General features: G+C 39.2%; 4 protein-coding genes across 5 annotated transcripts; 2 read left to right on the top strand and 2 right to left on the bottom strand.

Moving 5' to 3' along the window:
* Positions 1-324: 324 nt before the first annotated feature.
* On the top strand, positions 325-2003 carry LOC133718911 (uncharacterized). The gene is made up of 5 exons (XM_062145786.1): positions 325-531; positions 639-706; positions 869-1065; positions 1279-1408; positions 1490-2003. Exons 1-5 carry the CDS (start codon positions 384-386, stop codon positions 1619-1621), a joined length of 675 nt encoding a protein of 224 aa, XP_062001770.1. The 5' UTR covers positions 325-383; the 3' UTR covers positions 1622-2003.
* A 178-nt stretch (positions 2004-2181) lies between these two features.
* LOC133718910 (cytochrome P450 704C1-like) lies at positions 2182-4760 on the bottom strand. Its single transcript, XM_062145785.1, has 6 exons — positions 4423-4760; positions 3929-4144; positions 3542-3835; positions 3148-3468; positions 2683-2886; positions 2182-2536 (listed from the first exon to the last, which is right to left on the bottom strand). Exons 1-6 carry the CDS (start codon positions 4720-4722, stop codon positions 2354-2356), a joined length of 1518 nt encoding a protein of 505 aa, XP_062001769.1. The 5' UTR covers positions 4723-4760; the 3' UTR covers positions 2182-2353.
* Positions 4761-11265: 6505 nt separating this feature from the next.
* On the top strand, positions 11266-11739 carry LOC133716612 (B3 domain-containing protein At2g32645-like). Its single transcript, XM_062143299.1, has one exon. The coding sequence runs from the start codon at positions 11266-11268 to the stop codon at positions 11737-11739; it is 474 nt and encodes a 157-aa protein (XP_061999283.1).
* A 1238-nt stretch (positions 11740-12977) lies between these two features.
* On the bottom strand, positions 12978-15852 carry LOC133718908 (cytochrome P450 704C1-like). Of its 2 annotated transcripts, XM_062145781.1 has the most exons (5): positions 15191-15843; positions 14458-14742; positions 13760-14095; positions 13392-13592; positions 12978-13302 (listed from the first exon to the last, which is right to left on the bottom strand). In XM_062145781.1, exons 1-5 carry the CDS (start codon positions 15710-15712, stop codon positions 13105-13107), a joined length of 1542 nt encoding a protein of 513 aa, XP_062001765.1. In that variant the 5' UTR covers positions 15713-15843; the 3' UTR covers positions 12978-13104. The 2 variants fall into 2 exon arrangements, with proteins under 2 accessions (XP_062001765.1, XP_062001766.1); XM_062145782.1 differs by lacking the exon at positions 13392-13592 and having other exon boundaries at positions 15191-15852.
* Positions 15853-15867: the final 15 nt, after the last annotated feature.

The raw sequence follows: 15867 nt of genomic DNA, 5'->3' as shown, positions 1-15867 counted from the left end.
GGAGGGGTGTGATTTCACTCCTCTATCTTAAGATCAAAACAAAAGGAAAGAAAAAACTACCGACTCTTTCTTCTTGTGTTCTTCTTATAAAGATCAGCGTGTTTCAATTTTACCGAATGTCAAGTTACCGAGGTTAAATACAACAAAAATTGCTGTAAAAGACTTTCTGAATTTTTAAAAATAAAATAAAATAAAAAATAAAGAAAGTGTATCTTTCTGTTTCATTAATCAAAGCTTAAAAACAGCCACCGGCTCTTCTTAAAAAAAAAAAAAAAAAAAAAAAAAAAAAAAAGCGGAGCACGAAGCCGTTCAAGCCGATCTATCCAGTTGGCTTCTAATAGGCCCAAAAGTGAGTCAGTTGCAGTGACTAGGGTTTTAGAGAGATGGGAGGTAAAGGAATTAGACGGAGAGCCAAGAACTACAGAGAAGCCCACGGCGGTTACAGTAGGCTTCCGCCGCCGCCTGATCGTTCTCAAGTCGACACTTTGCCATCTAAACTCCGCAAAATCCTCTCCTACTCCACTCCCCAAGGTTTGATTTTTCTTTTTCTTTTGAAATTTTTGCTCAAATTTGCTTGCTTGACCTAGTTTCCCATTTGAAATCCCTGTTGTTAAATTTCTGTTCTTGATGGGTCTCAGGCTCTTTGAAGCTTGCCAAAGATGCTGAGCAGAGGAAGAAGAGAGATGGAGTTGATGCTGCTCAACCAGTAAGTGCTTTGTTCTTGTATTTAAATGTTTTGGGTTTGGTGGGTTTGATTGAGATTTGAAGCTAGTGTTTGGGTAAAAACTGTAATTCATTTCAATTCCATTGTTGCCCACGTTGTATTTTAGTTGGTAACATATGCTTCATACAATGGTTATTTGAACAGAAGAAGGATAAAGATGAAGTGGAGGTAGAAGAAGCTAGTATGGAAGATGGGGATAATGCTGAGAATGTTGCACCTCAGCATTCGGATGAGAAGAAAAAGAAGAAACGAAAGCGAAAGCAAGTGCTTGACCTTCGATTTGAAGCAGAAGCACTGGAGCAATCGGGAGGCCGTCTGAAAAGAAAGGAGCGCAAGAAAAAGTATGTATTTTTGTAACCTATTTTCAAATGTTGAATTTGAGTGGTGTGTTATGAGATTAGCAGGGTCAGTATTACCATCTTATTATCAGATTGCTTGTAAATTGAATAGTGTGCAAAAGTGAAAAGGTTGCAGTTTTGTTAGGCTATTGCATCTTTGCACTGATCAGATGCTACCCATCTTTTATGGATTAATGACCAGCTTTTTGTGTTCAGGTACTTGGAAGCAAAGAAAAACAAAAACAAAAAGGGCAAGAAAGAAGATAATGTAGACGACTTTCCTGGACGTGAGAAGATTAGATTTGGAGAGGTGGTTCAAGCTCCTCCAAAGTTGGTTGCTCCTAAGGTAGTGTTATAAATTCCTTATGATAAACATATAGACATGTTATTCTTCAGTTGATTTACAAGTTCCTCATGTTTTCTGAAGGCATTTAAGAATGTACAAGATGCTTCGAAGGAGCGGGTTCGGGTCAATGCTATTGAGGCATACAGGCAACGCAAAAAATGGAACTCAAGACCAGGGATTCAGCTCCCTAATCCTGTGACTGCATCCTTGTAAATGGTACAAGTATAATGCGTTGGGAAAACTTAGCATCTGTCGTCCATTCATGCGGAGAAAAACTTGTCTGTCCTCACAATACATGCAGTGAGAGTATGGTTAGACCCACCAAGGTTTTGTGTCTCTCCAAACTGCACAACTGGTTGTAAGTTCACACCCTTCAACAGTTCAGGCAACTAATGCTAGATTTTTCTCGATGTATATTTATCCCTTTGCCTCTCAGAGTTCTTTTATTCTATCTGAAGTCCTATGCTTCTTCAATTTTGTAATGTATTCCATGAGTTTGATCTAGAAATGTGCAAAACCATTCAAGGAATCTCAGATTGCTATTTAGATTTGTAATGTATGGAAAGAAGAAAGTGATTCCTTTTCCTTTTTTTAACCTCTTTCATGAGAACCACAGTAGATCCATGCTCATGTGTCCATTTGTGGTGGAACTTTTGCACCCAAATGGCTTCTCTTGTGTTTCAGTTAGGCACCGAGAATTATGACATTATCTCAGTGGATAATGTACATCATTAAGTATTTGACTCTGGTGATTTTATTGGTTTACAGATTGGTTGCTCAATTATGAATACGTTGTATATCGAATTAAAAATTGTAGGATGTTGTTTTGACCTGACCAGAGAGGGCATCACATTACAGCAAACATAATAGGCTTTTGAAGCATAAAAGATGTTGCATACTCCTCAAGTTTACTCTTCCTACCATTTTTATGGATAGGAAGTACATTCAGTATCTCTGAAATGTATGAACCTCTAAACCCCCATCAATGTGGAGATTAATCATCGTCCTGTAAGTTACAACTCTGTTTTCGTCACCCATCTTGAACTTGAAACAGCCCAACAAAACAGCTAAAACGATCTTCATTTGTCTGTAAGCAAACTCCTTTCCGAGACATATTCGCGGCCCGGCCTGTTAATTATGCAAACAAGTAGCATTTTAATACACTTTGTTTCAATGATTGAAGCTACTTCAGACATCAAATTTAACCAGAAAAATTACATGTTTGTGGGATGAAAGATGAGTTTTGAGCACAAACATGGATGAAGGAATCTCACCTGAAAAGCTGTAAACTTGAAGGGGCTCTCTGGCTGGAAGACTCCATTCTCGTCGAGCCACCTTTCTGGTTTGAACTGTTCAGCGTCATCTCCCCATATTGTTTTCATCCTTCCCATGGCATAAGGTTGGTATGCTACCAGATCTCCTTTCCTCACACTGAATCCATCCGGCAGAGTATCATCAGAAAAACATATCTTTGCATCCTGCAATCAAAGCAGAACTGAAGCTTTATTGTAACATGCCAGAATCGAATCTGGTGGAAATCAACTTTTGAAATGTTAAATCATAAAGATATTTCATATGAACATGAAAGAATTTCAATGACACTGATACCAACTGTTTCTGGAAGACGCCCACGAGATAGAATCACACACAGAAAAGCAATCAAAACAAAATACAATGTGTTCGACGGAAAATCACATCAAAGCATATAAATGGACACTTTGATTGAGTTGAAGACTTACCACAGGAACTGCAGGATAGATTCTAAGAGTTTCAGTGATTGCAGCATGAAGATACTGCATCTTTTCCAAAACATCTTCGCTCAAACTTGACGCGAACTCAGAGAAGTTTGTGATCTTTTTCATGCCGGTTACTTGCTCCACCTCTTGTGAAATTTTTTCTTGAACTGAAGGGTGCTTGCAGAGCAAGTAAATGAACCAGGAAAGTGTGGTTGCTGTTGTGTCTTTACCAGCAATAACAAAATTGAGAATTATATCTCTCAAGTACGTCGGATCAGTCTTGTTCACTCGCAGAAACCGTGATAAAATGTCTTCTCTCCCCATCTGCATAAGCATAAAGCAAGTTTATAACATGTTGAACCAGAATAAGAAACTTGTAACTAGTATTGCCACTCACAGTCTCAGAAGAGTTGTCCTCTTTCTTCATATGTTCAATTTTTGTGTGGATTAACTTATACACGAAATCATCAACGATTTTGGTATTCTTCCTTAAGAGGGCTTCTGATCCTACATTCAGAAACTTCTTGATCCCCCAGAAGACATCAACATAACGAAAGAGGGTCAGTGCACTTGAATTATCAAAAGCGTCACCAAAACTCTTGCCTTCTTCACTTGATTCACACATGTTGTCTAATTCAACACCAAATGCTACTTGGAATATCGAATCCAAGGCTAATTGCATAAACACGTCCTACATCAATACCATAGCTAGTTGATTAGCATCATTTAAGAAAAAGGATTTCATTTTCTTCTTGAACAGTGAGAACAAGCTTTTCAAACTCACTTGAATTTCAATTGTCTCGTTGGAAGTTGCAATTTCAGACAATTTGTAAGCAAGTTTTGCTGCACTTTTCTGGAAGATTACACTACTGAAGTCCCTCAACATCCTTGTCGAAAACTCATGGCTCGATATCTTCCTCTGTTGGCGCCACTTTTCTCCATCAACTGCAAAAATTCCATCCCCTAGAAGATCCCTCAGAATATTGTAATTATACCGTCCCTGAACAAAGCTCCAAGGAACAAGCAAGTTAGAGCCTTCCCCTTCATTGAAAATTACATGGTTCCATTCTATGTAGTTACCAAATTAGAAAACACTTCTATTCTTGACGTATAGCATGCAAGACAGTGATGATAGCGAATAATCATGAAGTAATCTATTCATTAGTACACTGCAACCCATTATCACAATTCCTTATGACAATAACATTTTGGTGTAACTTTCTCTATTGCTCTAAATTCCTTCAGTTTCTTGATAACTAAACAGAGATGGGAACATACCTTTCCGTAGTTATCGAAGTTCGATTTGAGTATGTACTCAACATTTGCCGGGTCTGAGGTATAGATCTCAGTCCTGAAGGGGCCGAGCAGCCTGTAAGTCTTGTATTTGGCAGCGAGATCAGTCATGTAATCGTGCACCCGTTTGAAGTTACGTAGCTGATGAAGTACTGTCCCAGCAACTGGTGGGTACTTCTTGTTTCTCTTGCTCAGCTTCCTTCTTAGGACTTGGACAGTGAAAATGGATAGGACTAGAGCCAAAGCTGTGAAGAAGAAAATGGGGTTTGAAAGAAGAAACTCCATGACTAGTGCCAAATGCGTTCTTGGGGGTGTGTTTCATTGTTTATATCGAGAAACTTTGATTAAGAAGATAAACTCGTACGGCTGGGCACGTATAACCGAAATTCCGAACCGTCCCATCCCGCGCGGGTACGGGTTCATTATTAATTTTATAAGAAGAATATTATAAATGATCACTCAATTTTTAACTGTTCGACACTTTGATCACTCACTTTTTAAATATATCACTTTGGTCACTCAACTTTAACTCTGTTATTCACTTTAGTCACTCCATTAATTTTTTTCATTAAAAAATAACTTTATTTGTCACAATATCAATGATATTTTAGTCTAACCAAGTGTGAAAAATTGAGAAGTTGAATTGGAATGATTGAGGGAAGTGATTAAAATGAGACAAAATGCCCATTTGGTGACTAAAGTGATTGACAAAGTAATAGTTGAGTGACCAAAGTGATATATTTAAAAATTGAGTGACCAAAGTGTCGAATGAGTCATAGTTGAGTGACAATTTGTGAAATTTTCCCTAATTTTATAATTATTTTTATTTTTTAAAGTAAGAGCTGGTGCTGTTGCCCTCGAACTTATTTGATTAATGAAATTGCAGAATTCATTGGAGGAGCATGTTGCATGACTGATCTTGCTGCCAAATACAAGACCTACAGGCTGCTCAGCCCCTTCAGGAGTGAGATCTATACCTTAGACCTAGCAAATGTTGAGTACATACTCAAATCGAACTTCGATAAATTGAGACCCTAGATTATAATACGCATCAAGAGGGCTTTCTTAGATAACAACAAGAGTCTCAAGTCTCAACTTAAAAAGTTGTATTCTAACAAGCACAAATTAGTAAAGAATTGTCTACTGGCTACTTCGCTTTACAATTGTGGTGACATACCTTAAAGTAAATGTTTACTCGAAGCCATTATCTATACTATATTTAAGAGTAGAGACATTGTTAGCGAAAGTGGGCGTAAAATTACACATAGATCCTTACATCATACATTAATTTAAAATTATATAATTATATTTAATAATTAAGGGATGAGAAGACAAATAACAAAATAAAAATTGTACAAGAAAAGAAAAGAATTTCACTTCTCTGCAGGTAACTTCTCATTATGGGCATTTCACTCATGAAAAAATTTCTCAATATTTGTCGTAACTCCCTACTTTTTTTTCTTTCCTTTTTTATTAATTTTCTCACATCCATTTAATTAATTATTCACACTCATCAGGTGTCTTTTTTAGTATACTAATAAGATTAGTTTTCCCACTATGTTGCCATCAGAGTATGAATTCGGTGAATTAGTTTCACTCTGCCACTAGGAGACTGCTACCATTTGACCACGCAAGAAACTCGCCACCTACCTAGAGCAGACATGTTACTGCAACTAGGAGGTTACAACCATTTGATAATGCAAGGAACTCGCCCTTACCTAGAGTAAACAAGACATACAAGGTGCATAAGCTGGGACAAAACCCACCTTATCCTACCAAATGCTAATAATGACACATTAATGACATCAAGCCACATACTACTAAAAAGTAACAATAAACTAAAGCATTAAATGACAAAGCAAAAAATCAGCCCATTATCTAAGTCCAGACCCAATACCCCAGAACCATGGTAAGGAGCACACATCAGCCCAAGAGAAGGACCCAACCTAGACTCTAGATGACCAGAATCATCGACCCAAACTAGATGCTCCACCGCCAACACTTCCTCGCTGTCGTTACACCACCACCCCCCTCGGCCTCAATATCCGATCCCTATAACAACATTGCCATCTCACCACTACCACGCTAGCAGGTTGTATACTCCCAACCTTGCACACACAATCTCAACTGAGGCCGCCCATCACTGGTACTCGATCGCACAATGGGCGTTTGCGCTAGCCTCCCTTGCGAACTTTCGTCCAGCGTCAGCGGTTAAACTCGGCATTAGATCTGACAATTCAGCCACGCAACGCCCAACAAACTAGGGGTCATCATCTGGCCCTTCGACCCTAAGGCCGCCCTGCCCGTAGGGCCGAAGCCCAACCCGGCCCTTGCTTTAAGGTGGGCTGGCCTGACCCTTTCTCAAATAGGGTAAGGTATGGGCCATGCAAATAAAGCCCGGCCCGACCCTTTAAGCCCGCCCAATTAAGCCCTAATCATTTTCTATTTTTTCTTCTTCTATTTTTTAAATATGTTTCTCTTTTTTTTCTATAACATACAACTTATCTCTTTCTTTGTAATTGATTTCCTCGGCTTTATTTTCTTTAATTTTTGTTTTCTTTGTTAAACAACAATCAATTTTGGAAGATAGTTAATTGAATATAACCACCTTAACTAATTTATAAATGTTATAAGTTAATTCCAATATATATATATATATATATATATATATATATATATATATATATATATATATATATATATATATATATATATATATGTTAAATATGATCAACAAAAAACAATGAGTCTTGTATTACCTATATAACTATTGAGCCACATTTTGAGAAAAAATAAAAATAAAAATAATGCATTTCTTTTTGTTAAACAAAATAAGGCCATTTTCGGCCTTATTTGACCCTATTCAGAAGGCTAGCCCTTTCGGCCCTAGCAGCTCCGGCTTTATGGGCGGGTAAGGGTTAGCATATTTTAGCCCCGGCCCGACCCTACCAGGCCATAAATTTTGTTGACTTTGACTAGGCCCGGCCCGACCCTGCCCTAAGCCCTAAAATTCAGGGTAGGGCTGAGCTAGGGTGGGCCCATGATGACCCCTATAACAAACCCACCTTATAGCTAGTGCACTTTGATCCCCTTTGCTATCACCCCGGATATGGGTTTACCAGATCAGTTTCATTCACCAACATCGAACGTGAGAGAGCAGCCTACGAGTGGCGAAGAGAGTAGCCTGTCTGACGACAGAGTCCTAGGGATGTGCCTCCAGACAGAGTAAGAAGCTTATCGAGTTTGCCCTAATGCAGAATTTCTTGGGAAACTATCATATTTTTACTAGGTTCATTATTATTTTTGAGTGATTGGAATAGTCTCGTTCCGAATATGATGGGATCAAGATGGTATTGTAATTTTAATCCATAAATGGTCTCATCATGTCCCAAAATAATTATATTTGTAATTTAAATTAAATATTTAATATGTGTCTAATTGTGATAGGTTGTTTGGTATTGTAGACTTGACCACAACAATTAAGAGTTGAGCAACTGGTTATTTTGAACTTTGAATAACAAATAATGCAAGGTTTATGCTAGTATGAAATTCGTTGTGATATTGGAGGTCTGACAGATTTGAGTTTAATTTCAGGTCTATTTCGGCTCATCCCCGTCGGTGCCCACTTGCCTTTAGTTTAATTCGTATGAAAAGGCAGGTGTGTCAAGTGAAGTTAGATACTGAAAAATGAAGACAAATTAATTATCACATGCAGTTCTGATCGATCTTGTTCTTACCTATTAGGGACCCACGTGTGTCATCTATCGCAAAATAATGCTACCCTGCTAGGGCCGCAAATCTTGAAGATCCGATAATGTCTGCTATAAATTACTGTGAAGATTATCATGTCTGCTACAAATTACTACAAATATCCGATATCGCAAAAATACAAACAGTACCCAACATATGACCCACTAATAACTTCAGCACTCAAGTTTTCAAAACTATCATTTTGGTACCTAGGTAATCTAGCCCGACCCAACTTTAGTACCTAAAACACTGTTGGCCGTTACGGTGTTAGCCACCTGGCAAACTTTGAAGGGTATTATGGTCCCTTCACTGTTCATCTTCTTCTTCCTTACACTCTCTTCGTCTGATCAGGCATCACCCATCTTTCTCTTTTTTTTCTTTTCTTTGGGCTGGGTCACAATTTTTTTTTTTTTTTTTTTCCACTCTTTCTCTCTTCTTCCTTTTTCTTTTCTCTCTTCTTCTTCCTTCACCTGCTGGTAGATGGAGGGTGGGCAGGCGCGGGACGCGGCCCACAGGGCCTGGTGTGCTGGTCTAGCCGGATGTGGGGCTTCGCGGCAGGGGTTTAGGCGGGGGGGGGGGGGGGGGGGGCTAGGCTGGAGAGGAGGAGGCGCGGGGCTGCCGGGTAGAACGGCTTGATGTGCTGGACGACCCATTGCCGAGCCCCAGCTAGGTTCGTGAGGCCGGGGATCTCACCGTTGGGGATGGTGATGGTTAAGGAGATGCCGGAGTTGGCGAAGGCCTTGATGATCTCAGGGTTGACGTCGAAGATCTTGACGGCGTCTATGATGGTTTGGGTCTTGAGGAAGTTGGCGACCTCGGCAGGAGGAGGGAGGTTGTTGGCAAGGGTGCCGTAGTTGACGCCGATGGAGTACGCGGTGGTGGCGAGCTGAAAGAGGAGAAGGGAGAGGACGAGGTTGGTTGCTGCTGCCATGGTTTAGGCGGGGGCTGGGCTGGAGAGGAGGAAGCGCGGGGCTGCTGGAAGAATTTTTTTTTTTTTGGTCGTTGATAATGGTTAGAGAGAGAGAGAGCGAAGAAGAGGTAAAAAAAAAAAACAATATATATAAATAATGAAATAAATATGAAAAGACGAAATTACCCTTCAATATATGCCACCTGTCACACGCCGTTACTGAGTTAACGGCTCTAGGTACTAAAGTTGGGTCGGGCTAGATAACCTGGGTACCAAAGTGATAGTTTTGAAAACTTGGGTACTGAAGTTATTAGTGGGCTATAGGTTGGATACTGTTTGTATTTTTTTCCCTGGCGAAGAAATAGGCTTTACTTGAGGACAACAACCTACATGGATTGGGCACCATTGGAGTAAGATAGCTGGTCGAAATTGCGCATCTTTGATGGCTCACAATCCACAGTGAGGGAGACTTCTTCATACAAAGGAGTGAGGTCTCCATTTTCTTGTAGAAATAAATTTTCATATCATTTTAGAATTAGATTACACTTGTTCTCTCAACAACATCTAAATCTGGGTTCCTTAAAGACTCCAAGCTCATTGCCACATACAATTCCCTATCCAGTTCAAATTAGGGTTTATGATGTCAACTCAACCTTAAGAAAATTTTACCGTATCAACAATTGAAAATTCTAGCCATCCATTTAATTGTAAAAAGTGCATTTGATGTTATTCAGCCGTACATTCATGTCGAGATGCAAGTAAACATCTGTGCTCTGAATCATTTCCCATCAACAGTCTATCATTACCTCAACGTTACTATACTTTGGATTGGAGTAAGAAATTAATAAGTAAATTTAAATTAATGAATGTTACTGCCTGTAAAATGTAGTGTGCATGTATTGGGATTAGCATTAGATCGATTATCCCACTGGTTGGTCTAACATGCATATTCTTGCAAGGTCCTCTCCAGTCATTCGTGGAATGAGCTCAAATGAACGTCAATTAAAAATAGGCCTTGGAAGTCGGGCTATGCTTGTCTTGACTAGAGTGATCCTCCAGTCTTGGTCTTATATTAGTCATATGAATCTTGGATGAATAATGGGTTAGAAAATTCACTATTGCATGTGTTGATGCTTACAAAGGGGTTAGCGGTCGGTCAATCCGCATAAAGAGAGCACCTGCTGTTTCTATTAACTAATTAATCAGCAACTCTAAAACCAAACCCAGTTTTAGAAGGTTAGGGAATCCTTGCTCATCATTTAAATTTAGATTACTTGACGATCAAGCTGCGAAACCTAGTTAAACACAGTTTCCAAATCGGACATGGAATGCTTCTAATTCTAATTTTATGTGAGTTCTATATGTCCGATGCTCGGAAGTGTTTAATTTCGTTGGTTTCTATATATACATTAGTTTGATTCTTCAATTTCCGAAGTCGAGAGACCAAGAAGAAAACCAGATGGAGCTTATAAGTAAGCGAGATTTCGAGGGCAAGGATTTTGGTCCCAACTTGTCAAGTTTGGAGATGTTAGCAATGGTTACTGCTGTTGCTGCAAAGAAATTGAATCGAGAAAAGCAACAGAGGATGATGGGTACCTTCAACTCTAAGAAAGAAGAAACTGAGGCATACCAATCAGTGTCGACTAAGCAAGAATTTCGGGTGGCAGAGAAGAGTGCTTTAAATAAGCCTCTGGTAATAACCTCGAAGAAAGAGAAGCCTACGGTAATAGAGCCTGAAAATACCCTAGGAAGTTATAGTGGGTACCTTCAACTCCAAATGGGTACCTTAAACTCCAAGAAAGAACCAGATTATGTTGTAGAGAAAGAATCTGGTTCATTCATTCCGAATAAGCCAAGGGGATGGCAGCCCAAGAAAGAACGTTTTGTTAGAGAACAAAAAGTTATGAGCTTCAAAAAGAATGGTTTGAAAAGAAAATTCCAAGATGAGCATGATTGGGAGAACAAGAAATTAGTACCCAATAGTACCGGCGACTTGCCTGAAGAGTTCAAGAACGAGATTGAAACTTCCGGAAGGATTAAGGTGGAGTTGATGATTGAGAACAAATTGTTCAAGTCTGATGGTGTTGATAATGCTGCTCATGGTCATGATTGGGATTTGGATTATGCATTATGCATTTAAGAACAATTACAAGAAGCACAAGGGCTTGATGAAAAGGCAGAAGAAAAAATTCGTACCAAATAGAAGTAGTACTCCTACTCATGACTTGCCTGAAGTGTTCAGGAAGAAGATTGAAACTTTGGGAGGGACTAAGGTGAACTTGGTGATTGAGAAGACATTGTACAAGTCTGACTTAGTACAGGGCGAAAACCGGTTGTCAATGCCTTTCAAACAAATCCGCTCGAAATTCTTGGAAGATGATGAAGTTAGAAGGCTTGCGAACTATGAAACCTTGACGGTCCCATTGATAGACACCATGCTACAAGAAAGAGAGATATGCTTGAGTCGGTGGAGCTTGCACACAAGCAAATGGTATGTGCTGAAAACTCAATGGTACAAGAAAATTGTTTTGAACAACGGACTTAGAAAAGGTGACTTGATCCAAGTTTGGTCATTCCGAGATAAGGTGAACAACCTTCACTTGGCACTTGTTTTGGTTGAGAGAAAAGGCGAGGATATATGATGCTGCTTGGTGTAGAAAGAATGGTTTTTTTTTTTCTTGGTGAAAGCTCCAGTGGGAAACTGGGAATAGTGGTGGAAGCAGTAATGTTTGATCTAAATGAAAAATTTTGTGGAGCTTTCAACTGCATTGTAATTAACTTATTGTTTTTTTTAGGAATAGATAATTTCATTAACTATCCATGGCTAGAAGGCACGTACATTATATGCTGTCTTACACCAAATAAAATCTAGATGACACAAGCTGCCAGGCAAATGACAGGTAACCCTCATTGTAAACAAAATGAGCTCACTTATTCGAGCCTAAAAATCAAATGACCCAAACCCTCACAACCTAACTCCCCTAAAATATTAAATCTAGTCTCAATTGGTATACAACTAGAGAAACTAAGAATTAAGCCGACAAAGACCAAAATCCATTTGATAGGCTAAACTAGAGAAGAAATTGGAATAGGCAGAAGCCCTAAGTCCACTAGAAAATTCTAGACAAGAAAACTAAAACAAGAGTTCCAACCCACATGACCACTAGACTTGGCCCAAGGACAAAGCCCAAGCACCCAGACCCAACCACCATGATCAACCCAGAACCCTGGCGACGAGCAAAGCACCAGCACCATGAGCCAAAACGCCGTCGAAGCCGCCACTGGTAGCCAGTGAAGTCGCCGTCTCTATAGCACACCGGGTGACCACCCCACCAACGCACATCGACCCAACCAAACCAGACTCATCTCGTCGCCATAACCAATCCACGCAGCCAGCCAGCCACCCCATCTGCATTTGAGCATATCCTCTTCCAAATAACCCTCAAGCTTCCTGCAATCTCCAAAAGCTTCCGATCCTCTCACCAGCCCGTAACCAAATCGAAACCGATCTGATCACCAAACCGGATCCAAGTCTCGATCACTCATCCAGAGGCATCCTAGAAAAAACTAGTCCCGTCCGACCACACGGTGCATATCGACAAAGCCAGAGGCCCGCTCGGCATGGCGGCGCAGTCGGACGAGCGAGAAGGCCAAGTGAAGAAGAGAGTAGGTCGTGGAGGCGCGCTAGGGTTTTAGGAGGTTGTTAGAAAGAGAACCTTGGTAAAGGGACGAAAATAATTTCATCTCCTTCAGAAAATTAACTTATTGTTTATTTTGTCAGTGATTGCATGCCATATATATGTTTATTCTTACAGTAAAAGAGTTTTTCTTTCTGTTACTAACTTAAAGAGCAATCAATTGCAACAAGAAGTAGAAAGACTACCGGTAATTTCTAAAATCACATAATGGTTCATCTGATCAATGACAGCTAGTTAAGAGAGCATAACGTACATCAATCCACTGATTTAGACAGAAATAGCATTCACACTCCAAGACATTGTTTTTGCTCATGAAATGTTCAAGGATTTCCTTGGAACTGCAAGCATAGTGAGGCTGCAATCCATGTGAAGGGTGAACATGGTTCTATAGGTTACGTTCTTTGTTTCATCAGCCAATTCGAAGCGGAAAAAGCAGAGAAGAGCCATTGCTACTATCTTCATCTGTCGGTAAGCAAAGTCCTTCCCTAGACAGATCCGAGGCCCTGCCTGCAATAGCACAAGGGAAACTAGCCATGAGTGAGTGCATATCATTAGATATGTTATAACTAAGAAAATGAAGAAAATGTGATACGAACATGAAATGCAACGAATTTGAAAGGTGACTCTGGCTTGAAAATTCCATTCTCGAGCCATCTTTCAGGTCGGAAATCCTCAGCATCGTTTCCCCATATGTAAGGCATTCTTCCCATGGCATAGGCCATATAGGTTATTCGATCTCCTTTTTTCACTCTAAAGCCATCAGGAAGAATGTCATCTACCTCAGCAGATCTCCCATCCTAATTAGAGTAGGACATGCACACATATTTTTAAGTTTTCAATTGATGTTAACTTTGGCATCTTAAAATTCATCTAATTAAAAGATTTGAAGTTCGACTTCACAGACGGTTACAAGAGTTTTTTTGGAAGTGTTTAATTGGATCTTTGAGTATACATACATACGTACCAGGGGAACTGCAGGATATAGCCTCAATGTCTCAGTTAGAGTAGCGTGAAGATAATGCATTTGTTCGAGAGCTGCATCAGTTATATCTGCCACAAATTCATCAATGTTAGCTTCATGATTTAGACCAACGACATCCATCACTTCTTGTGCAACTTTCTCCTGTATTAGAGGATTCTTGCTGAGCATGTAGAAGAACCATGAGAGTGTATTTGCACTTGTATCTTTGCCAGCAATCATAAAATTCAGAATTATATCACTTAGATATTTGTCATTCATTTGCTCCGGATCCTTCTCACTTTCCACAAGGAACCTCGATAGTATGTCCTCCTTGTCATTCTGTGAAACATTAATAATTAATGGTCAAGATCCATTTAAAAAAAAATTAATAATAATAAATAAATGGTCAAGATCTTTATTAAGTACTACTAAAGCAAGCTTTGACAGGAGTGGAAATGAAATCATGCAAGGAACTAAAGGATTAAAATATAGCAAACCCTGCAAAACTAAACCCAATAGTCAATACATTTGGCCAAACATTTACAACAAATAGCATTCAGATATCACACGTACGTACAATTATTGTCAAGTTGATTTACAAATTCACTTATCACTTGGAAGATGCAAATTCATAATACAATTAGAACAATATTATTATTCACACAGAAAGAAGAGAATGAGGAAACATAAAATTTACTTACACCAGCTTTCTCCCCAGCTAGCAATTTCCTCTTGCTCCTGATTAGACGGTCCACAAAATCATTAATGACTTTGACATACTTTCTAAGGCTGGCCTCAGAACCAACGTTGAGAAATCTTTTAACCTTCCAGAATGGATCAACATATCGCCGGTATGTCAGAGCAGTTGACTCATCAAAAGCCTTCATAAATCCTAACCCTGATTTGCTCGACTCCTCCAGGCAATTCAGCTCTATTCCAAACCCAACTTTGAATATTGAATCCAAGGTACATCTCATAAGCAAGTCCTAAAAAGAATCATATTGACAACTTATTTCTTTACTAGAGATAAGAATTAAAACTTCAAGGTTTGGAGTTTAACAAGCTTTTATAGATAAGTTTTAGATCAGTAGATCACAACGAATTCCGTTTTAGTGAATGTGATGAATGTCTTAAACTTCAGTATGTCCCCCCCAGCATGCTTTAAGTACCAACCTAAAGTAAAGTTGACTTAGGTATAGCTTCCCAAGCTTAGCTCAGTTCTCCAAAATCCAAATGGATTCAAAAGATTTTTAAAACCAGTTGATCATGCAACACAGAACAAGTCTAACCCAGAAAGCCAGACTAAACCAACCACTTAATCTATGCATGAAATATTTATTTATTTATTTTTATTATCACCTAACCACTAGACAATCTGACAAAGACTCATTAGATAAACAAAAAAGAAAATATTTTTGGTTTCAGATTACTCACCTGCATATCAAAAGAACAATTGGAATCTGAAAACTCATGAACAACTTTAACCAGTTTGGCTGCATTTCTTCTAAACACGGAGCAGCTAAAATCTCTAAGAATCCTGGTCGAGAACTCCATACTTGCAAGCTTCCTCTGCTGCCTCCACTTCTCTCCATCAACAACAAATATCCCATGACCAAAAGTGTCACCCATTATAAGTTCATTATATGCACCTTTCGTATATGTGGAAAATTTGGTTTTGAGGACATGCTCTATATTTTGCGCATCACATGTGTATACAGAGCTGTGGTTAGGAGAAAGAAGCCGGTAAGTTGGGGTTTCTCTGGCTATTTGGGTTTGGTGGTCATAGAGTTTGGTGAAGTATAAGAGCTGATGAAAAACGGTGCCTTTTACAGGTGGGTAGCTTGGGTCTCCGATGGACTTGCCTGTGAAGATTCTGAGTATGAGGGAAGACAAGAAAGTTATGAAGAGGAAAAGTAACAGACATGTGAAAGCAAAGATGAAATAGAGAATAACCATCTTTCTCTAAGCAAGTTAGAGGAAGACAGTGTAATATATAGAGTGAGAAAGAAAGGGAGTAGAGTCCTTTGGGAAAATGAAAAGAGTTGCTCATCTCCGTGAAAGTTTATTGAAGAAATAGAAAAATGCAACCAAAAAGATGGCATATGCTGATG

Source organism: Rosa rugosa, chromosome 6 (genome assembly GCF_958449725.1).
Source record: "Rosa rugosa chromosome 6, drRosRugo1.1, whole genome shotgun sequence".
NCBI lineage: Eukaryota > Viridiplantae > Streptophyta > Magnoliopsida > Rosales > Rosaceae > Rosa > Rosa rugosa.
This window is presented reverse-complemented; position numbering and strand designations above follow the sequence as displayed.